The sequence below is a fragment of the Hippoglossus stenolepis genome, chromosome 19, assembly GCF_022539355.2.
Source record: "Hippoglossus stenolepis isolate QCI-W04-F060 chromosome 19, HSTE1.2, whole genome shotgun sequence".
Lineage (NCBI taxonomy): Eukaryota > Metazoa > Chordata > Actinopteri > Pleuronectiformes > Pleuronectidae > Hippoglossus > Hippoglossus stenolepis.
The window spans coordinates 18807723-18831405 of NC_061501.1; the positions used below are offsets into that span (position 1 = coordinate 18807723).

General features: G+C 46.0%; 2 protein-coding genes across 2 annotated transcripts; both read right to left on the reverse strand.

Annotated features, from left to right (window-relative positions):
* Positions 1 to 13793: 13793 nt before the first annotated feature.
* On the reverse strand, positions 13794 to 17932 carry LOC118098641. The gene is made up of 5 exons (XM_035142662.2): positions 17841 to 17932; positions 17476 to 17742; positions 14770 to 16836; positions 14298 to 14393; positions 13794 to 13969 (listed from the first exon to the last, which is right to left on the reverse strand). Exons 2-5 carry the CDS (start codon positions 17738 to 17740, stop codon positions 13941 to 13943), a joined length of 2457 nt encoding a protein of 818 aa, XP_034998553.2. The 5' UTR covers positions 17741 to 17742; positions 17841 to 17932; the 3' UTR covers positions 13794 to 13940.
* A 1521-nt stretch (positions 17933 to 19453) lies between these two features.
* On the reverse strand, positions 19454 to 23677 carry LOC118098360 (bucky ball). Its single transcript, XM_035142078.2, has 7 exons — positions 23159 to 23677; positions 22894 to 23046; positions 21358 to 22803; positions 21175 to 21276; positions 20382 to 20468; positions 20230 to 20297; positions 19454 to 19702 (listed from the first exon to the last, which is right to left on the reverse strand). Exons 1-6 carry the CDS (start codon positions 23163 to 23165, stop codon positions 20266 to 20268), a joined length of 1827 nt encoding a protein of 608 aa, XP_034997969.2. The 5' UTR covers positions 23166 to 23677; the 3' UTR covers positions 19454 to 19702; positions 20230 to 20265.
* Positions 23678 to 23683: the final 6 nt, after the last annotated feature.

The window sequence follows — 23683 nt, forward strand, 5'->3', positions numbered from 1 at the left end:
TTTAACTGTTTGCTCGTTTGCTTTCTGATGTCACAGCGTTTTAACGGGTGGAGTTGAGTGCAATACCATTGAGACCGGAAGAAATGAATGAATGAATGAATATAAAATGGATATATGATCCAAGTTGAAATAAACTTGAATTGTCATATTAATAACACCGCTGTAAACATGCCAGAGTTAGCAAAGAGGCTAATTTTCATCCGCGGTCCCTGCAGGTGTAAAGTTTGCCGCCTAAAATCAAATAACTACAAGTTCCATGTTTGTATCAGGATGTACATGATATCAACTACATAAAAGAAGAATGTAGAAATATATAAACAGAAGCAATAGAAGCGAAACAGAGAATTATTAATCATTGAAGCAAAACACCAAAACTTGGAGAGACGTGAGATATTTGTATATTTTTCAGTCAAGTCACTAAAAGTCGTGTTATTCCCTAAAAGCACATATTTTGCATTTAAATCCAATTGTTTCCTTTTGTTGCCTCGACCTCCACCTGCCTATATGAATACTGTGATGAAATATTTTCATATTTTCTGCCACATCCAGCTTTTGTCTTCTTCTTTTGTTTTGTTTACTCAGACACGTTGTGCATATCTAACCAGGCAGCGGAGACGGACGTGTGTCAGGGCGGAGGCTTCCTCCCGCCGCTGACACTTGATTGGTTGATGGGTGAAGGGACCGCACGCTTCACTCCCCCTCCTCCACTCCCCCCTCCCCCCTCCCCTCACCCTCCACAACCTCCACTTCCTTCATTGCCTTGTATGAATGAGTCATAAAAACACAGAGCACTTACATTCCTGGAAAATCAGGTCATCCGCTGAACTGAGCAAAAGTCCACCTGGGACAGGGGGACAGCGCACACTGTCGACTTTTACATCACGAACCCTCCACCACCTGGAACCGCTGCAGGCTGGATGGACGGTAATTGAGGGGTGGGGTGTGCTGTTTGGTCTTTGGATTCAAGGCCTCAGAATTGTGTGACTTCTGTGTGATTGTGTTCATGAGCGGCGGCGGCGGCACAAACTCCTCCAGTGATTCCGAGGTGTAAATAAAGGTGATTTTCCTCCGTCGGGGATCAGACAACTTCGCCACCTCGCCCTCCGTCACCACACTGCCCCCCCCCGCCTGTTTCCCCCATTATATAGACTGTGTTTCCTGTGCTTCCATGGGAGCCTCTAATTGCCTATTGTGCTCGCTGCTCGGCTGTCTGGGTGATGTGCAGTGACAGGCCGCATCCTCGCCAAAATAAAATAAGAACTCTGGAGGTTCTCTGGGAGTCTCACATGATTTCCCACCCACACACATCTCTCTCCTCCCCCTCCTCTCGCCTGATGTAATGTACAACACGTATGTCGAGTAGAGATGTGATGGACGTGGAGTTGAACGCGAGCAGGGCGATGAAGAAACATATTCAGACGACTGCTATCTATGAGTTTGTGACATTTGATGCAGCTTGATTGAATTTAAAGGATATTAAAGTCTACACCATGATTTACAAACAGGAACAAGTTGTTTATCACGTGTGTAACAACATTTATCACACGATGAATCAGGAAATAGTTTCCAGGATTCTGCATGTGCTTGAAACAAACATGGTTTTACATCCACTTTATGTGTTTACATATTGCAAACCACATCCTTGACCCTTCTTCACTTTAATATTGATGTGTTTGCTCATCCACGGGATAAAAAATTAACCGGTTTGCAAATTGGGAGAAAGAGAAACCCTGAAATGATTTTAAAGCTTAACAGCTCAGAAATAATGTGACGTGACGCCTGCACTGACTGCTGAACACAGACGTTTACAAGGGACGCTCTCAAATTTAAAAACCAAGGTGATAAAAGTGTGACTAATGAAAATTGAATTCCTGCTTCACCAGCCGACCCCTGAGGTCCAGTGGCACCGTAAATACAAACACACGATCCATCTCCAATTTTTGTGACTTTCTTAATTTAAATGCTCGGGAAAGTTTGTTGAGTTTCGTTAGGTGGCTTTTTGACTTTGTTCTGCTGCAGGAATCTGGACTCTGGACTTCAATATGTCTTAAATCTTTGTTACAACCTCAATGTCAAGTGCTGCTGATAACAGCGGCAGACAGTTTCCAAAACAACAGCATGAAAACATGAGGTCGGCACTGTGGAGAGAACAGCAGCGAACACGGAGGTGAAGTCAGGCGGCTGCACGGCAAGAAAAAAAACATGATTCTCAGATCCAGCAGACTGAAAACGAAGCTCATCCGTTAAATTAGTGCAACCAGTGAACCTCTGTGGCTCATCAGAGGAATCAGCTCCGTCCCCCATCTGCTCCCTGCCCCCACTGCAGCACTGCCTGGACCCTGCAGAGTGACAGGATCCTTTAGACCAATAGGATCCTGTAGAGTGACAGGACCCTGCAGGCTGATAGGATCCTGTAGAGCGATAGGATCCTGTAGAGGGGTAGGATCCTGCAAACCAATAGGATCCTTTAGACCAATAGGATCCTGTAGAGCGACAGGATCCTGTAGAGCGATAGGATCCTGCAGAGCGATAGGATCCTGCAGAGCGATAGGATCCTGCAGAGCGATAGGATCATGTAGAGGGATAGGATCCTGTAGAGGGAGAGAACCACCAACCAATAGGACCCCGCAACCTGATATTACCTAGCAGGTCGATAGATAGGACCCTGCAGACTGCTAGGACCCTGCGGACCAATAGAACCCTGCAGGCTACTAGGACCCCACAGAGCAATAGGACCCCACATCCCTGTCGGACCTCACAGGCTGGCAGGACCCTGCAGGCCGGGCACCAGGCTCAGCCTCCGTGATGAGGACATTTACATTTATTAAGCATTTGGCCGGTGCTTGAACACGGGGAGTGATTTACAGTGAGCGGGACCTGAGGGCAGAGGCTGACCTTGTGTGAATCACTGCTCCTCTTTGTTTTATGATCTCAGCTGTGGCAGCACAGTCATGTCCTGTGAACACCGTTATCAGACACCAGGAGACGAGCTGCAGCTTTCCCACAACATCCCACGTTGTTTTTTGAAACACTCCGTATCTCTGGAATGAACCAATCAACCTTGAAGCTGAGCGCTAACGCAGTGGAATGTGTTGCTGAGGCCTGACTAATGAACATGCATATTAGATTGGCGTGCTAAGTGGTTCTGTTATTTCCAGGTTCATGATGTATAAAGGATAAACGCTGGTGTTAAGTAAGCAGGAGAGACAGTTCGACCACTGATCACATTTTACTCGTGTCTGCACAACTTTAGGCCATTTCCTCGATCGTGAGACCAATGTGCTCCACAATATCAGAGAGAACGAACGAAGTAAACAGTCACTGAATCATTTTAATTAGAAATGAAATGACTTTGCATTGACTTTCATTCATTGTGGAGAGTATTTAACTTTATCCTGAACCTAAACTAAGGCTAACCTCGACCAGGACCTCAGACAAAATGATGTTTTGCCTGATTAGGATCTAGTTTTGGTCCTCATGAGGTCTACTGGTCCTGACAAGGCCAGTGTTTGTACTGGTAAAGGTCCTGAAGAGGAAATAACAATGAGTAACACCCCCACACACACCGTACCACAAAAACAGGCTTAAAAGTGATAACCTGACATCTGCTGACTCATCCTTTAACTTAAATTTAGCTGAACCCCACACGCGCCTCAATCTCTTTCAGCCAATCAAATCCCCCGTCCACTCCGGGCTGGATGAGGAGGAGATAGGAGTTAAGGTGACCTCATTCTGAATGAGGCCGTATAATTGGAAACACTCTGACGTGAGATTGAGTTTATACCAGGTTTTAAAGAAAGGCCCCTCGCTGACCTGAGCCTTCGATGGATGTTTGTGAATGAGAGAGAAGCACTGAGCGGTTTCAACTGCATCAGCGTGAGGCAAACGCACCGGAGGTCGACCTTTGACTCCCGTGAAGGTCGCCGCTCCATCGCTGCTCCTCCATCACCTGTATTATTAGCCATGTTAGCTCTGTTAGCTCTGTTAGCTCTATGGATGGAAACACCGATGCAGCGATTGGTCAAGTAATCGTGAAGTTGATTGACAGAAAATTGTGATAATCAAGGCCGTGGATGTGCCTGATTTTAAATAAGCATATGCATCATTACCTTGTGTATCCTGCATCTGTTTGGGGCTTCGGTTTGTTGTGGCCCTTAGTGCAATACTCCAGCAAATGTAGAAACAACTGATCATATCTCAGGAAATGAACAAGTCTGTTTGTGTTGTGTTTTCACGTTCGTCTCACTTTCTCTTTAAAAGTGCTGCAGATAAAGTTATGAGAAGCAGGAAATGGGAATTTAATTGTGCCCTGATTTTTTTCACTCGCAGAGACTTCCAGATAAAACAGCCTCTCCTTGTTTGATTAATCTTTATCTTTCAAAAATTATCCCTTTAATTACATCCTGATAGATCCTAAAGTTGGAACGCCCCGCTCAGAAACATGCTCTCTGATGAAGTTCAAATCGTCACGACGACCCGCGGAGCTGGGATGAGATCGGAGGAGCGCCGCAGTCGAGGTCATATCAAAGGAACACCTCATCAAATCAAAGAACTGGCGAGGTTTAAATTAAAATCTCTTTAAAGCTGGAATACGTAACGTTTTATCCAGACACTAAAATGAAAGATGAATAAAATATATCTCATTCATTATCAATCTGTCTCTGCCTGCGGCCGCCAGTTTGTCTAAAAGTAAAAGTTCAGTGATGGCCGTGAAGCTGCTGCGAGTTAGGAGCAGCATCTAAAACTTCATTATATACACATTTTATTTTATTATTATATGGATTTTTTCCAGCTTAATTTGACTGTTTATCTTTTGTGTAATTACAAAATATATAAACCTCAAGCAGTGATTTCAAAATAGCTAAAAGTGATGATTACATTTTTTGTATGATAGAAATTCTGTGGCAGTATCGACTTTTATTTAATCGATAGAAAACATTTGGAACATGATGGTTGTTATTGATGATGGAGGAACTTAAATCAACCCAAAGAGCCGTGGGGGTGTAATCTCAGACTGGAAACACTGGTGACCACTGGTCCTGAAAATGGCCTCATGTGCCCCACATGCTGACCGTCACTGAGAAATATCGTCTACGCCTCAGAGGTCAGACAGAAAAATACAGGTTGAACTTCTCTTTTGTGTCGTTTCACAACATTTAGAACATTCAGTGCAAAAATATAAATGAATCAATTGGTACGAGCTTCTCAAATGTGAATATTTGCCAATTCCTTCAGTTTTCACGACTTAAAATGCTGATTGATTTCCTCAGCGCCTGATCAACCTCTGTATTTCACAGTATAGTAGAATTTTAAATCTGGTGTCCGTGTGCATTGGCTTCACGCCGACCAGCGGGTTTGACGTTTGAGCTGACGAGGGACCCGAGCGACTGAGACGAAACCCGAGGAGCATAAAGGAAAAAGTTTCTGATGCTCTGATGAGGAGAAAGTTGTCTTTGAGAGGAAGGACATGACAGTCTGGAGGAGAAAGTCAGCGACGCATGCAGAACCTCAGGAGACTCACTGGCTCGACTTGAATGGACAACACCAGGAGTTGCACGATTACGCCGGCGACTGTGGGAGTCTTTTAAAAAGCTGTAAATCCTCACAGTTTGTGTGTGTCTCTGCAGCCGGCTGTTCGGTATCTCGCTCCGCAGACACACACTTCCAACACGCCTCGGTACATATCGCCCTCTTTTTTTTTTCCTCTTTCACTCACTTTGTCTCTGCGTCTTTCGCCCAAATATCCTCCCTCTCATCTCTCACGTTCCTCCGTCTCCACTCGTCTTCCTCACTCTCTGATCTCTCATTCCATCTAATTAATTCTCTCCTCTCATGTCTCCCAGGCTGTGGGTGATCAATGGTCTCTCACTAATTTATTTGGCAGCGAGTACAGTGTGAGTTGGGCGCCGTATCCGGGGGAGTTGGTTGGTGGTTACATGTCGGCAGGCGCCCATGTGCGGCCTCTGAGTACGCAGGAGGACGTGTTAAGGTCTGGAAATGAAGCAGAAATTGAATTTTGAGGTTGGCCGCTTCATATTTCAGCAGCCTGACCTTCAATTCTCATACTAAGTGGAGATGGATGAATATATTATATGTTGTGGATACAGAGTCGCACATGGGCACGAATGCATCCTCGCCGCCGCAGAGGTTTCTAAAAAGCGTCCGGAGGTCTAATGACCTTGTTATGAGACGATCTCCGGGAGGGGGTTTCATGCATTTTGAGATAAACCAAACCATGACGGTGAATGTGTGCACTTTCACACCTGGATGGCGCCTCTGCCCATCAGCTCCATCTCCTCCCCCGCTTCAGATCTCCGATTCAGCTCGGGCTAATCCATGATGGAGGCGCAGCAGGGCGTCCAGAAACCAGCGGCAGGGTCAGAAACTTCCAATCCACCAGGGTGTTATCGGAGCCTTCCTCCATATCTTGTGTTAACAGGCTCAGAAAACGGGAGGCGGGAGATCAAATTCTTTTTGGCTCTGGAGGTTTATTCATCGCACTCAAAGGGATGAGTTGATTTTAGGGGGGAAAGCGTTAAATTTACTGAGGTTACCTTCACTTTAGAGCTCAACATCTGAGATAAGTCATTGGTGCTGTACGGTCCCACGGATTTAATCAGGCAGGGAAATGTGAGTGTGTAGCAGGAGAAGTGTCGACGCTGGCGCCGTCCTTCACAGTGTGGATCCGTCTGTACAGTTCTTCATTAATTCCATCAGACCACGCGGCAGAAGCTCCCGCACCATCTGCGCCTCGGCTTCCACGTCTTCGGTGGAAAATGCACAACAGGGCTTATCACAGGAGAGGCACAAAGAGCGCCGAGCTGAAGGAGGCGTTCTGGTGTCTGACAGGATGGAGGCGGCGGCTCTCGGAGCGGGAGGCTGAGCTGCAGCTTGTTGTCTAATAAGACACAGGATGAGGTTTGTATGGAGGCATTTCACAGGTTGTTCCCGCCGCAGCTGATCTCATCAACAGCCGCGAGGATTCAGGGTTTGAACGATCGGGCGATTCTGAAAACGAACACCCAACAATGATTTAGGATTCGGACAAATCTTGAGCTGTTTTCAGACCTGCGCTGAAGTCTGCACGTTTTTACCTGAACGTTTCCAGAGGGTCTGTTTGTGAGAAGGCAAACGTCCGAGTCAGTCGCCACGATGAGGTTTCTAACACGTGACGGACGAGAAACTGGACGAACACAAATATCTCAGGATGAAGAAGAGGAGACGTGCACGTAGAAGATTTTGGTGCAGATCTGGACGACGGAATTTCTTTGTTGAGGATAATTCATGGATCTTGATGAACAAATCTAACTTGTTACCTATGAGTGTGTTTCAATTAGAAATGAACAGAATAGAAATAGAATAAAATCGAAAGTCGTGAAGCTGAAAGAGAGTAGAACAGAATAAGCTCTCTCTGAAATGACACAGGCTCATATGATCCCATGAAGGTCAGATATACAGTTTAGCTGCCAGATTTTAAAATTAATTCAAAATGTAAACAGTAAAAAGTAAAAACACCCAGAACAAAGGTTGCTCGGCCCTGACGTGTGCACCACAGCCAAAGAAAGAGCTGTTTTGCTCATGTGCATCACAATGCAACATGATTTACTCTCATTTCACTGGAAAAATTTGAATATAAAGTCAAAACCACTATCATCACATGCACCGTCTCTGAAAGCCTCCGTAATTTAGCCTCATTCATGTGTTTGAATCTCAGAAGATAACCGGCTCTTCCTCTCGTACCTCAGCGTAATCATCTGTTAAACCTGCAGCTTCACAGGTGGGTGTGATTCTCCTCTGCAGTTCCCCACCTCATCTCCGCACCACGTTACATAAACAGGATTAGCTCATCGCTCCATCCTGCACGTTATTGTCTGCCCCCCCCTCGCTCTCCTGTAATCCTTTTCTGCGAATGAGAAGCTCAGCCTCTGATAGCCACATCTGCTGCGCCTTTCTGGCAATTAGGCCTGCAGAGAGGAACGCGGCGTTCCTTCGTGCCCGCCGAGAGGCCCCGGCTGCACGTGTTAGCAATCTCCCTCTTCCTGAACGCGGTCGTCACTGGCTCCCCCGCTTGCTGGTTGTGTAAAACAAGCAGAGGTTTAGACTGAAAAGCCCCAAACGCTGATTACCCCCGGGTGGAGTGGCAGCGCTGCCAAGAATCAACCCAGGAAGAGGAGTCAGCGCTCTGCTATTCACACATGAGTCATGTTGTGGGGACTGAATCTGTTGAGGTTCAGGTCAGGTTGAGGAAAGTCGTGGTTTAGAAAATGATGGTGTTCATGAGAAAAGTGGAGGATCGTTGTTTTTACTTCTGTTCGCTTGTTTGTAAATAAAATTACACAAAAACCACAGAAGATCCCTTGGAGGACGGATGTGGTGTCGGTCACGGTCGTCCCTTGATGCGCAATCAAGGGACGACTTTTGCGATACATATTTTCACCATCATTACTCTTATTAATCTCTTTAAAAGATTATTTACTGACGTATCCACGATGTCAGGTCAAGTCAGATTTATTGAAAAACAACAGGAGCTGAGTGATTTGAGGAAAAAGGTAGAAACCAAATCTGTAAAGAAGAAAAATGCAGTAAAAGACGTTAAAGAAAAGACACATGAATACTGATCAGCAGACACAGAGCAGGGATCTCATGGAACAACAACATGGCGTCTGAACTGCTCTGCCGCTGTAAGAGCTGCACCATCAGCAGCTTCACCCTCTGAACCTGCTCCGTTAAACGCGTCGTTTCCCCGAGTGCGTTCTCCCTCCTCTTGTAAAACCGTCCACTCGGGGGTTCGCTGCCGCTGCCGCTCTGCAACTTCTACAGCCGCAGGTCATTTGTCCAAGTTAAAGTGGAGGAGTCTGCAGAGCAGGAGCTGATCTATCTGCCGTCACCTCGCCGGCGGAGGAAGCTGCCGCAGGTTGCTCTGAGGCTCTGAGGCTCTGAGGCTCTGAGGCTCTGAGCGTGTGATGGAGCTGTTTTACAGCAGCAGCCAACAAGTGGACACGCCGCCCCGGCCGTTACTGTACAGCACACAACGCCTGGAGACCTCACACGCCATATTCCTCTTCACACTACACTGGCTCCATATCCGGCAAGGCCGCACCCTGCTCCTGCTGCTCCTGCTGCTCCTGCTGCTCCTGCTGCTCCTGCTGCTCCTGCTGCTCCTGCTGCTCCTGCTGCTGCTGCGGCCGACAGGATGTTGTTGTTCTGATGCTCCCTGGTGCGAGAGGCCACGACTCCTCCGGCTACGAGCTGCATGATAGCGTGAATCATCCCAACGAGCAGGGCGGGAAATATGCACCCTTGACATTTAGGTGTGGAGCTGGTGAGCAGCCGAGCATCGCCCCGCTTTGGAATTTGACCTTCTAGATTAAACACGCGTTAAATAAATGTTTTAACATATTGTTTTATACATTTGCTCATTTCAAACGGTGCAGAAGGTTGATTTCACCTCAAGGATCCAAATGAAACCACGACTACATGATTCCTGTATGTGGACAAAGAGCTGCAGTGAAACATGCAACGTGTGTTCTTCACGTGATTTTCCCGACTTGGCGTGTGGTCCGTGTTGTGCGACCGCAATAACACGGTCAAGGTCGTGTTTCACTGCGGCTGATCTCCAGTTCCTCCAGCTCCAGTAGCCGAGCGCGACCTTCACTGTGTTATTGCTTAATTGAGTGCATACACCTGAGTGAGGGAGGCCCCGGTGGAAATCAAACCTCCAACAATGCGGATGTTAGTGCCACTGAACCACACGGGACCCCGACTCCGCTGACCACACACCTCACAGCGACACACACACACACACACATGCAGACTCACAATTTGATGTGTTTATATACAATCCTGTTGAAGTTGCAGAGAACATCAGACGTGCTGTTGCTGTGTCAGGGGACCAGCGGACACCCAGAGTCTGCGTGGTCCGCCGAGTGACTGATGCCGGCCTCCTACCTCTCAGTGCTGAGTGGCCAGCCGTAGCCGGCCCCTAATTGGGCGTCTGGATGACAGAAGGGATTCTGTGACCAAACATCCATCATGTCCCTCAGAGAGCAGACGGCGGTGTCAGGACGCCGGTGGTGTTTGTCTCCGGCTGGGGGAGTGAGGGTCTGATGATGTCGACAACAGGTTTTACACGGTGGTGCGACCTGTTCCATAGTTTACCTGCAAATTGAGCTTCTCACAGGAGCAAAAGTTAATTAGCCTCCAAATGAAAACTCCAGATAATGTCCGAGTGATCCCCTGTGAGAACACAGCAGGAGATTCACCTCAGGATGAAGAAGAGGAGCCGTACACCTAGAAGACGAAGACGAAGAGGAGAGCTTTTGGTGATGAGGGCCGACGCCAGTGATGATTAAACAAAAACACATGATCTACGCAGTGTTACTAGCTGGGTTTATGGACAATACTGCAGCCAGACATATAAACAGCTGTAAACTTCTGGCTGCAGGTGTTTCCAGGACACATTTGGCTCAAGGTGAAAACAATAATCTCTCGCTGTTGTTTCTTTCTTTCTTCCTATATATTTCCGATGGGCTGTAAAAGGAGCAGCGATCCCTCCTCGGAATCATCTGCCGTTCCGATCCCATCCACTCGTCCCCGAGACGTCAGTGGATGACGAGCGTTTCAAAACACTTGAACCGTGCGACAAGAGCTCCGCTGTTCTCCGGGAAAAGAGGCAGAATAGATGCTTTTAACCTCCCACAGCTTTCATAGGCATCTCAAGCAGCTGCTCACACACACACACACACTCGCACACTCGCACACACACACACACACACACACACTCACTCACAGTATAGATGGAGGCGGCACTCTGACATTGACACGAGCTGCTGAAACTCTCTCACTGTCGAGGGACGCGTTCCAAAAGTGTTCTTATCTTTTGTTCATTTGGAAACAGACGCACAAATGAAGCTTGACACATGAGCATAAAATCGGGAAATGGTTCAATCGCAGTTCACAGACACATATTGGAATAACACGCACAGAAATCTGGAATTTAACCTCAAACCCTGAAGTGAACCAACGCCTCCAAATCCCTCTCATTGTCAGGTTGTCTCGTCCGTTCTGTCTGCCCAAGTGTCCTTGGGCAAGATACTGGATCCAAACGACTGTGCTGGCAGAGTTTGAGTGAAAGTCATCGAGACTATAAATACAAACCATTTGATGTTTGTGGAAATATCTTGGAAAATGTGTTTTTTAGTCCTTATCTTTCGTCAACTTGACCTTTGACCTTTGACCGATCAGCTCCAAACGTTAATCATCTGGAAATAAACTCCAGAGTAATGTTTCCATCAAGTTTGGTGTAAATCCATACGTCCATTTTCTAATTATTGTGTTCACACGCACACACACACACGGAGAAAGGGGCAAAAACAAAACGCTGCCTCCAGATGTTTCTTTGTTGATACACATGCACATAAAACTGTCTTTGTCCGACTTCTCCAACAGAGAGAATCATTTCTAACGACCCTGAAAGTGACATTAAAGTCTGCATATCTGCATTTATGTAAAGAATATGCACCGGGATTTGCATATGGCTGCTCGGCACAAGCAACATAAAACAGTATCCAGTAAGCGGATGAGGTCCCTGAAGTGAGAAACGTTGTTACTGGAGAGGATGTTCTTCGTCTTTCCCTCCTTACGAGGACGTTCTGGAGCTCAGGCACCAGAACACATCGGCTGGCAGCCGGAGTGTGAGCAGAGATCATCTCCGCACCACGTGTCTTACCCACGCACGGCCGTTTATGTCCCTCTGCATGAAATATATGTGCCTCCTCCGGCTTTATGTGACAGACGAGCAGCGCATCAGACATCCTCACGCTGAAAATCCACCCGGGAGCCAATCGCTGCCGAGCCTCGCACACTTACCCATAACGCAGGCGTCACGAAGATGGAGCGGCGGCGTGGAGAGCGGGCCTCAGAGATACGAGCTCTGAGACCGTCCAAACGCAGTCCGTCCATCTCGGGCCCTGAAACTGAGGAATCTGAGGGGAAATCATGTGTTCTGCTCCACCGTCCCGTCTCGCCTCCCTTCAGAAGAGCCTCCGCTCGCCATTAGCCAGAAGTCGCTGTTTTCAAAACTGCAAACGCTTCTGACTGGTCATCGCCGCAGACAAAGCACAGACGCCTTCTCTTTGACGGCGTCGTGATCGTGTGGGCAAAGCGAAGCGATCTGAGCCGTCACCGCCCGGCTGCGAGACTCTGAAGATCACATGTCGACTCAAGAATTCTCTGACATGAAGCAACCGGGTGGAAACATGCGAGTGTTTCCCCCCCCCGCAGCCAGGAGCACTGTTACTGCTGCACACGTCATCCAAGGTCTCGTGCAGGACGTCGTCAGTGGAACTGGTTTCATTACCTGGTTCCTGAGGCCTGGAGAACACGGCATGAACTCCAATGGTCCAACTCCACTCATTATTTATTCAATGTATCCCCCTCGGGCGGTGACATTACGTATTATTGGTCAATAATGGAGTTCACAGCTTGACACGAGTCTAATAACGTCCGATTTGTCCATTAATCCAACACAGAGTTGGAAACACGGCCGTCGCCCGGTTCAGAGAGTTTTCATGATTTCGTTGACACGTTCAGAAATAAGACAGAGACTCTTTATGAACCAGCAAATAGTCAGGCCCCTTCACTTGTTATCCCCTCGGCATCTGTAACGCAGGGAGGTTTGGTGATTTGTCCGTCAGTGCATCCATCTAATGTTCCTAAGAAAATAATAATTAGAACTTTATTTGTTTAGCACTTATGTTTCAAATTACATATTCAGGTAACTTCAGGTTTTGTGTTTATCTCCTGTTGATTATTTTTGTTCACTCTACTCGTGGCTTTAATTTTCACCCGGTGACAAAATGAAAAACTACTTTTGCAAAGTCATTAAAATTAGTAATGAAAGTTGAATCTTTCATTTACAAAACGATTCAGAGTCTTCATTGTTTTGCAGAAGCCTCTTCAGCTTAGTTCTGCTCACCTGGATTTGAGCAGTTTATCCCAATGACTGTGTAGACTCGTACGAATATCAGAAAAAGACTCTGGTCAGTGTGATACGAGTGAAGCAGCCCATTTACTTTCATTTTGTACTTTTATCTTTATAGAAAATTTGAATTTAACCATATACTGAAAGTCAATAAACTATTTTTTGACCTACAACATTGGGTTATTGAATATTGCCTCATGTTGAGATATTATAGACAAACCACAACTTTAATCTGGGAAACGTCCTTTCCATTTTTTCCAGTGGGTCATATAATTTTCATTTCGTTTCTCCATGGTTCACTCTTAAAGCTACAGGCCACTGTGTTATCAAAAGGTCACAGGTTTGATGCCCTGGCAGCCACAGGCAGACCACCGGTGACTCAGCGTAAAGATAAACACACCTGAAAGTCATTCCAGATAAGACTCGGTCACAGAAAGGTCTGATCGCTGTGTGGTTGTTTCACAGATGAGGTTTAAACCAGAAGCGACAGATTTAAAAAGGTTTGTTAGAGCAAAATCCACCTGAGGGAATAAATTCTTCATCATCTCACCTCAAAAATATTCTATATTCTGCACGATAAAGATTTACAATTAGACTTTTCTATAATTTATACATCAATGTTTCATAATTTTGAAAAGACAGATGCCTGAGTTTGACATTTATCACCTGATGATTTGTCCTTCATGTAGAAATAGTGCCATCTGGTGGACGACCACAGTTACTACATCTTCCTCCCTCTAAAAACATTCACTGGGAGAAAACTGCAGCGAGCAAAGAGATATATTTTGTAATCCAGACAAAAACAAAAAGGTTATTATAAATTGTGTTTATTTACATGTTAATAAATAGTGCACATTGTGACATATTGTACAAATAAATTAAGTGAGATATTAAATTAAGTGTGTACAGTTCTTTTTAAAAAAGGTGATTTTCTCCACTCTGTGCTCTTGTGCAAAAATCAGCATCTTGTGTCTTTCCTACGAGTTCCTGCAGAGAGAAAAACAAATAACACAAAAAGTAAATCATCTCGTTTTACATATTTGAATATTGTGACACTATATTCTCTATAGAATCTGATTTTACACACTGGATCTGTTCATGATGGATCAGATGAATTATTTAAATCCAGCCTATTGCTCAAAGGAATTGTGCCAGTAATGGTATAAATAGTTACATCAATCGATGATCAATCTGAAGTTGTAACGGTTAATTTGTGAGAATAAAAGCTTCACAAACAGAGATAATAAACATATACAGATTTTAGTTTGTTAAGTTGATTCTGGACGACGCTCAGATTAAAACGTCGAACACAAACCCTGTGATTGTGATTTCTTGTGCTTATTCAAGTGTTGCGATCGGGCTTCATTCTTGGAGCCGTCGACGTCGGGCATCATCGCCTTCCACGATTTGTCTGTTGAAGCAGAAATTATAGATTTATTTACCAGCAAAGTAAACAAACTCCCAAATGACCCAAAAGTGTCGAAACTCAGATCTGTTAATTGATTCATTATAAAAAGGTTCGGTCTTTGTCTTGAAGCGTTAAATAGTTTCCATGTCAAGTAATTAACACAAAGAACTGTTTGGTGCAGCAGCAATTATTTTCATTATTAACACGTCTAATGATTATTTTGTTAATTTTAAAAACCCTGAAGGAAAAAATGTTAATTTGTCTGGAGCCCAAATTAACATTCAGATTTGTTTTCAGTTACTCAAACACAGAAAACTAGCAGATGCTCCCGTGTGAGAAGTTGTCAGTGAATCATTGACATGTCATGTGACTTACGTACCAGTTTGCCACCTGTGTGTCCAGTAGATCTGATCCACATTCCTCCATTTGTCCTGCACGGAAACTGGCATGGCGCAGTTTTCATCCATTTCCGGGATGTTGTTGCCGTGGTGACAGTGTCGCAGCCTCTCCCATGCGACGGGCTGATGCTGCGGCTCGTCGCACACGCAGTTCTTCTCCCTGAGCTTCGGGTACGAGGCTGCAGGACACTTCTCCTGGTTCTGCTTGGACGCCAGCGGCCTCTTGAAGTCCGCCAGCTTCCTGGGATCGTCGGCTTGCCTCCATTTTGATCCCCTGCGACACGAGCTGTTCTCAGAAGACTCTCCCTCGGTGTCGAGTCCCTGATGGAGACCACGGACGTCAGGGCCGGAGCCTTTCGTCATCAGTTTCTTGGTGTGAAATTTACAAGCGTCACATGTGGGTACGGGAGAGTCGTTCCACTGCTGGAGGGGACCAGCTTTTCTCTTTAAGCTCCTGCCGTCAAGTCCTGGACTGGCTGTCGTGCAGATCCTCTGTTTTGCCGAACATCTGGAGCAGAGCCGCTCCCTCTTGGACGCATACGGGGCGAACGCGTTCTCGTTGAAATTTCTTCGAAGGCAGCATTCGTGGTCAGAGAGGCTTCGCCGATCCACCTTCCCTTTGGGTTTGAACCTTTCCTTAGGTTTGCGAACGTTGTTCTGCTCTTTGTACTCTAGGTCTAGTTTTCTCCTTCTGACGGGCACGTCCAAACCACAGCTGGACGCAGGTTTGCTCTGCTTCTTGGGAGTTGGTGGCATCTTGCTGCAATAGTAGACGTTGTCGAAGTCGGCCAACCAGTTGGATGAGGGGAGGTAGGCGGGTAACGATTCAAACGAAGTGTCCTGATGATCCTGGACGTCCGTGTTTCTTCCATGTTGGTTTCTATCTCCAGTCAGAGGGGAATTACCCAACAGATTAACTGCAAGAGCCACCTCTGCTGTGTGCATCAGTTTGACGATAGGAGCTTCCTCTGCGACATCCATGATGGGGCAGATCTCGTCCGCAGGACTCTCTGCAGCGGGAACCATGTCCTCTACTTCGTCCTCTGCCAAAGGCGGCATCTCGGTCATGGTGACGACCTCTTCTGCAGGAGCCTCCTCGTTCAGCGTCGGCACATCCTCCGACAACACTTCAGCGACAGCAGCCAGCATCTCCTCATGAGAGCCTGTGCAGCCATTTTGGATCAGCGAGTCATGGGAGGGGATCAAGGTTTCCGCCACCGACCAAACGGTGGACTCCATCTTGCGCAGCTCATCCAGGTACTTGGGGTCGAAGGGCAGGTGAACAATGTTGAAGCGAAAGTTACTCAGGTCTTTCTCCCTCTTCGTCTCGTCAACATGAGCTGAGACTTGAGACCCCACATTGGAGACCTCAGCAATGAGCTCCGTCGGATTCCTGGACTCCTCCAGAGCAGAGATGTCTTCACCACCGCCAACTAGAAGAATGTCAGGACAAGCTTGAAGTGCCTGCTCCGACTGGTCTGCAGGAAGACACAGCCCGTCGTCCTGCAGCACGCCGCCCTGGAGGATGGAGCTACACTGGACCACGTCCTGTGCATACCTGTGGGACACCTCTGCCGTCTCACGAGCGTGCAGAAGCTGCAATCCCACCGGTGTCGTGCAGCACTCAATCCTCACTTCCTCCGTCTGAATCACGAAGCTGCCATTCGGTGGCGTCCTGGTCGGGGAAGAGGGCGACGGATCTTCATGCTCCAGGAGATGTTTGACTGGTGAGATCATCTGGCTGGTGGAGACACTGGGGGAGTCGCTGCTGCAGACTGAAGCAGCCGAGGCGCCACTGGAAGCCGGCGTGCTGCTCCTCTGGGCCGCAGACAGGGGCTCCGTTTGAACCTGAGAGCTGGTCATTTCTCTGGCCGGCACGTTCTGTTGGTAGCGGAACCTGCGGGAGTGGTACGCCATGGTCTGGTAGTACTGAGGGTTCAGCAAGCGTCTGTAGTCCATCAGGTGGAGGTGGGTGTGCGGTACGACAAAGCCAGGGGGCTCCATGTATGGATTCGGCTGATAGTGAGGCATCATCGGCATCCCATAACCTTTAACAGAAACCGGAAATTAGTGGCCAACAACATGCTGTAAACTTGTTGATAATTGAAAAGGACATCTCACTGAACAAAATAATCTTTGTCCAAACAAAGTGTAGGATATTTTATTTGCATTTTGACCCAGATGTCAGTCAGGTGCACGTTAACAAAACTCCCAGTGGGGAGAAGGACACTGATGGTAGATCAGGGATTAAACAAGATAAAAAACAGGCTCGAGTGACACCTCACGTTTCAGCAAACATTGGTGATCTGCATTAAAACACATAATACCTGAGGAACAGTTAAATGTTCCTCTGAGTTTAAAAATCATGAGGTAAACGTGTATAAAACTTAATCTGTCCCATAGTTGAGACATTTCATTTAAAACCACAAATGTGCACCTCATGGTGGCGCTAGAAGAAAAAGTCAGGGGATCAGCAAAGTCCTGCATTCACCATCTGACCCCGTGGATGTCTTTACAACAAACTCTGTAGCTTGAAATTACTGAAATAATTGAAGTGACAGGAGACATTTGTGCATCTGAGGACAGGATTATAAAAAAAAGACCAAATACAACAGTGATTCTTGTCAGTATAACATTTGCATTTAACAGAACTGCACGAGACAGAAAAGGAGACGGAGACTTTTTACCTAAACCAGGGTAGCCGTAGTACGGGTTGTAGGACACCGGCATGGGCAGCGGCACGGGCCACTGCAGACTCTGCATGGACATGTACGGCTGCGAGGGCTGGATGTAGAAGAAAGGTTTGTGGTGCTGCTCCTCAGCACGTGGAGCTCCTGAGGAGCCTGGAGGTGGGTGATGGGGCCCCTGGGCCTGCGGAGCTCCATGTGGAGGCATGGGACCTCGAGGGCCCAGACCGAAGGAGTGGTGCAAGGTCGACGCGGCTGCGTTCATATCTGAGGAAGAGACGAGAAACAAACGCTCGTTGTTTCCTTGTCACTACACACACGGAGAGTTTCAGAGTATTTTCACAGCAGAACAAGCGAAAACTAACTTCTCTAACAAACCAACACGACTTTCCAATATGGTTGAAACTGGAAATCAAAGGTGTGGACTGACGATTCAGCTCTGCTCCTAAAAAGTCACACTGATTGGCCAGATGTCGGTTCCAGGTGACGATTGTCCAATTAGACCTTAATGACCTGCACTCACGGCCAATGAAAAGTGTTTGTGTGCCACTGGTTCCCTCCCACTGCGGCCCATCAACTCACCTGGGGAAGGTCGGACCAAAGATCAGAGACGGGACGAAAAGGAAGATCAGCGTCTCGGATCAGGTTTCTGTGAACACTTCAGGTGGAGGCGGATTTAGCACAGGATACAGGTGTGTGATGCAGAGTGGAACATCCTGTTCACGTTAGCTTCTGTCATCGCTCCAGACTCGTTTGACCCCTGAAAGGTCAGTTCTGGGGTTAGACGAGAGTTTGTGTGTATTTGTGTGTTTGTACAATGTTTTATTCATGAAAAATAAACATGCTCTGATAACTTGACTTGATTTTAAATTATGGATTCTTTGGTAAAAGATTCACAACACTCGTCTCATTCACATCTTGGTTTCTACACATATAAAATCTACTATTGCAAATCGTCACAGCAGCTTATTCCTGATGTTTGCATCATGTCCGCCCTTCCCTTTGAAATAAAATCCCTTTGTTAGATAGAAGCTGCAACTGATAACTGATTTTTAAGCCAATTATAGTGGAAAAGGATTTTCCAAAGTTCAAGATAACATTATCAGGTGTCTTGTTTCATCCATTTATCTGTCAGTAGAGTTCTTACCTCCACCGAGACCCAACAGTTCCCTTGTGAAACCACTTTTTACTTCACTAGATCCAGATTTTTATTTGTATCTGCACTAGATCCGTGAATTATTCTTTGCAAAATCAGTTAAAGACAAAAGTCCTGGATCTGCACCACAACCTAACGGGTTCTTCTCCCACATTCTTCTACCAAGTTCCGTGATAATCTAATAGTTTTTGTTTAATCTGCTAATTTATGAAAACAAACTTCCAACAGATGTTTAGAGAATCCACGGAAACACAAACTGTTCATTGTTGATTAATCTACTGTTTAGTTGATTATAGTGAAAAATTATTTAATGTTTTGTAATAAAGTTGAAAAAAACATTTCCAAATGTTTTGTTTCATCCATTCAACAGCCAATAACCCCTGGAATATTCAATACAGTGATGTGATACTGCAGATCCACACTTTTGTTGCTTGTGAAAATTAAAAGATTGATCACATTTTATGCCAATTAAGTTGCCTTCAAAAAGGACAGATCCATTATTAAACTAGTTATTTCAGCTGAAGTAGATGTTACACATCAACTGATCCGACTCTGCAAATCAATGCTTATTTCCTACTGCTCCAATATCTATGATTCAAATAATCATATTGATAATTAGAATATATGCTGTAGTGCTGGCTGATAAGTATTAGATGTTCACTGTGTCTAATCTAAGGAGAATTAATATAAATATTCAAGTTATCCAGATACAGAGTGAAAAACTAAACCTGCTTCTTTGAGCTGTTTTAACAGAGACACACATTAACCTGGACATTGGAACAGTGACACAGATGATTTCACAAAATAACTCCAACACAAAACTTAAATAATAATGACAATACTTTATTGGACTGGCCCCAAACAGTGGCAACACCATCATTTTCAGCCCGTTTGCCTGGTCGTGAAATCCATTAATCATGAATAGTGAAAGGCAGTGTCTCTGCAGAAACTTTATACTTATATATATATTTTTAATTTTTATGTCTAACAAAAAGAGGCTTCCTGTGCAGTGCATTTCACCTGGTGCTCTAAGTCATTACATTACTGGAACATTAACACCTTCAGGGGGACCTGGGGAGAGAAAACTGAAATTACAACTGGTTTCCATCAAGTGTTGCAGATTTGTGTTGAGAGAAATTATCATAGACTGTAAATAAAAGATGGACGACGTCTCAACTTCCTCCCACTTTCCAGACGTGAAGCCAAACTATCCCGAACACGACGTCATCTGGAGTCTGCGTAGTAGCGATGGATCAATACACAGCAATCACGAGTTAGTCTTAGTTTCACACACAATTTTTTAGAGCGTCAAATAACCAATTTCTCAATGTTGAAACAAGTAGATCTATAAAAAAAACCAAACGTATAAAATCAAAGAATCTAATTTATTGTTAAAATAATCTAATACCTCAATTTATTCTAGGTGTATTTGGACTTTTTGGTTTAAGCCCCATCCACCAACATGGAGGAGGCAGAGTTAACAGCCAATACGATTGAAGCGCTTTGGCTTCACTTTTCAGGAGTCGTCACTTCGTCCATCTTTACTTTCAGTCTATAGAAATAAAAGGCCCCTGCTGACAGGAACAAGTTTCACCTACAGTTCAACACGTTGATCAAAAGTCGGTCCAGGGACATTAACATCTTGGTTCTCCTCTCATGGTCGAGCCTGCGTAAGGAAACATAAATCTTTACATTCAGAGGAAATGTGTGAACAAAGTGAAAGTATAACAGCAGTAAAACATGAGGTCACCTCTCTCCCAGTGTAACGGAGGCGGCTCGTCGTCGTTGTCCTCATCTCTCGGCCGCTGGTACATCACTTTCCTCTGAGAACTCATCTCTGTCAAAGAAAAGGGAAGCAAACCCTCAGCTGCAAGAAAACCTCCCCCACTGGAATCAGCCAGAGCCGGGGGCTGTGAGATAAAAGCTAAGTAAAGACGTCAGCAAACAATCGTGATTAAATACACTGAAGGTTTCTAGAAATGAAATCAAACAGATTATAAATGTTATTCTCAAAGTTTCACTCTGGAAAATTAAAGGAACTAAAACTTCCAGCTTTGTAATTACACCCTTTGCCAGTAGATGGTGCTGCAGCCCCCTCAGTACCTCCTTCCAGCCAAGGACATAATTTGTGTTTGTCTGTTATTTAGCACGATTACGGATAAAATGCGTGACGCATTTACACTAAACTTGGTGGAAGGATGAGATGTGGATCAACAAAGAACCAGTTCAATGTTGGTGTGAATCTGCATCAGGGGGCGGATCCAGGAGGGTTTTTTTCCACTTTCTTTGACATTGCGAATTAGAAAGTTTAGCAATGTTTTGCTTTAGATTTTTTCTGAGAATGACTCGAGGATCTTAATTAAAATAAGACATTTAAAAAGGACTGTTGGGCCTCTACATACTCAATGTGCATTATATCGACAGACTATAATATTTTCTGCACAAATGTTCAGATGTAGCTTCTGTTGGTTGGTTTCAGTAAATAAAGATTGGGCCCACGCTGTGAAGAAGAACCTCCATGCTGCTCATTGTGTTTCTTTAACCTTGTCGTGGCAGAGCGGCTCCTTGTCTCCTCCTGGGGATCACGTCTCCGTCCGCCCACCTGCTTTTCTCTGCACTGGTCAGATCTTCTCTGCAGACTCGGTCTGTAAAAGAATTCACACGTTTCACACACTTGGGCTAAAGATGATTGTTGATTTAAAGATGTGAAAAGCGAAGACCCTCACCCTCACATGTTCTGAACTGCAGCTCGCTGCCAGTCACGGCTCCGATCTCGCCCCCAGCTGCTTCCTGCTTGCAGAGGTCGTGACCTCCGTCCTGGTCGAATGGATGCGAGGCGTCTTTGTACTGGTTTCTTTTATACCAGGGTTTTGCTGAATGTCTCAGTGGGACAGAGTGAGGCTTCCTGGGTGCCGAATGCTTCCTCACCACCACCCTGACCGGCTGCTCACACCCTCTTCCATACCTGCCTTCCTCCTCAGAGTCCCCGGCTTCGTCTCTGTACACAGTGGAGCTTTGGCCTTTGTTCCGACCTGCACCCTTTGCCAGGTTTCTCCCACAGCAGGCGCACATGAACCTCTTGGAACCCGGCAGCCACACTTCTTCTACTTCTTCGGCAGCTTGAGGCGACGCACCGACGACCTCTGCCAGCCTCCGGCCCGTGTACACGTGTTTGGGGAAAAGCTCCACGTCGTCCAGATCTGTGGAGAACATCTCATCCCTGGAGGACAGCTCGTCCAGAGACGGACTGAGGACGCTCATCCGCTCGTGCGTGCTCTGCATGGAGAGGTAGTTGTAGAAGTAGGGGGCTGCAGGGGAGGAGAGGCGGCCGGCTCCTGCAGCTCCAGGCGTCAAGATGCTCTCAAAGGGCAACTTGAGGATCTGGTAGCTTGCATCTGATTTGGCTTCATCCTGAGAAGCTGCCTGATGTTCTAACTTGGAGGTGGTGTCGCTGCTCTTAGGTTCCTTGAGGACAGGCTGACTGGAGAAGGAAGGTGCTAGTGACGACTTCAGGAGCTCTTCAACCTCACATCTGGGAACGCTCGCATCAGTCACAAAGACATCTGACCGGATATCTGTGACCTCTTCGCGATCCAGAGGGGGAAAGTGTTGATCCTCCACCAGCTGCTCGAGCTCTGGGCAGTCTTCATGAACAGAGGAGCTGTCGAGGGGCAGCTCTTCCTCCAAGGCTCCTGACCAGCATTCCTGAGGGCTCAGGGCGTCCAGGCTCCTGTGGCTGGACTCCGCATCATACACGGCTGTTGTGGAGTCACTGAAGGCCACGGCAGGACTGTCATCCGGCCCTGAAGGCAGGACGTGACCCTGACCTTCACTCTTCTTCTCTTCGCCTGGAGAAAACATGCCCGAGGATTGGGAGGCGACACCAGAGTCAAGTTCTCTCTCGGCGCCCTGCAGCTCGTTGGCTCGGATTTTATCCAGGCACTCGATCAGCTTGGTTATAGCATCACTGGGGTCCGTCTGGGCCTCTGAACAGGCCATTTCTCGATGCCCGTGAGGTTGTGAGTAAGGCTGCTGGCTCCAGGGGGGAGGGTGGAACCGAGGCTCAAACATTCGCCTGTTGTCCACCGGATACATGGGAGCCTGTGGGAAAACGTAGCCGGGGTACTGCATGTACTGGTAGGGGGGCATGCAGGGACGGTTGAAATTAAAACCTAGAGGAATAATAAAAACATAAATGTGAGATTTCAGGAAATCAACACTGGATGGCTGCTGCATCAAGTAAAGTTTAAAGAGCTTGATACCTCCAGGCAAACCATAGTGACTGTAAGGGTTGTTCAGCTGCCAGTGCTGGTAAACGTAATAAGGTTGAGATGGAGGCTGGACGTAGAAAAAAGGTCTGGGGTGGTGAGTTCTCTGTTGTCCATTCCCAAATGTGTGTGGCTGTTTGTTTCCATCTAAAGAAAGCAGCAGGGGAAATATCACAATCAACACGAGATGTGAAAACGCTCTACTCGTCACCAAATTCAATTGAATTTGGAAAAATGAACATGATAAGAAAATCTTTACCCTCCATTTCACGTTCCTGCTCAACCTTCTGGAATAAAACTCTTCAGAGACAACAGCTCCTGGAAATCAAGTTTTGTTTTTACAGCCAGTTTTCCTTTAAACGAACAGAAGAAGAGAAGCTTCTGGTCGAAGTGACGCTCGACTCACAGGAGCTGCAACATGTGAGATAATCAGTGGAACAGGAAACAGCTGCTGCTTCAGTCTGATGAGGATCAAATGTTCTGAGACAGAAACTCTCTGATTATAAACTCACACATAGGAAATATTATTCTAGGGTCCATGAGAGAATAGAGATGAATACATGTATGTTTAAATAGATTTGAACTTAATAAAACCACATAATTCTGAGAATATCAAGTCAGCTAATTGTCGTATTTTTGTCGATATTACAGTTTCATTAGGAAGCATATTTTCTATGGTAAAATACAATTTCATTATTTCTTTTAAAAAACATTTAGGTTTAATTAATGACTTATCTTATCTTATCTCATTTTAACTTATCTTATCTTATTTTAACTTAACTTA

Bases quoted from the DNA above. Each gene is read 5' to 3' on its own strand.
- LOC118098641 (XM_035142662.2), bottom strand. From the start codon at position 17,740: ATGAACGCAGCCGCGTCGACCTTGCACCACTCCTTCGGTCTGGGCCCT. The intron at 16,837-17,475 runs GTAAAAAGTCTC...TTTCTGTTAAAG, and splicing joins CTACGGCTACCCTGGTTTAG to GTTATGGGATGCCGATGATG. The intron at 14,394-14,769 runs GTACGTAAGTCA...CTGCTTCAACAG, and splicing joins GACACACAGGTGGCAAACTG to ACAAATCGTGGAAGGCGATG.
- LOC118098360 (XM_035142078.2), bottom strand. The intron at 22,804-22,893 runs GTATCAAGCTCT...TTATTCCTCTAG, and splicing joins TCACTATGGTTTGCCTGGAG to GTTTTAATTTCAACCGTCCC. The intron at 21,277-21,357 runs GTGAGGGTCTTC...ATTCTTTTACAG, and splicing joins GCAGTTCAGAACATGTGAGG to ACCGAGTCTGCAGAGAAGAT.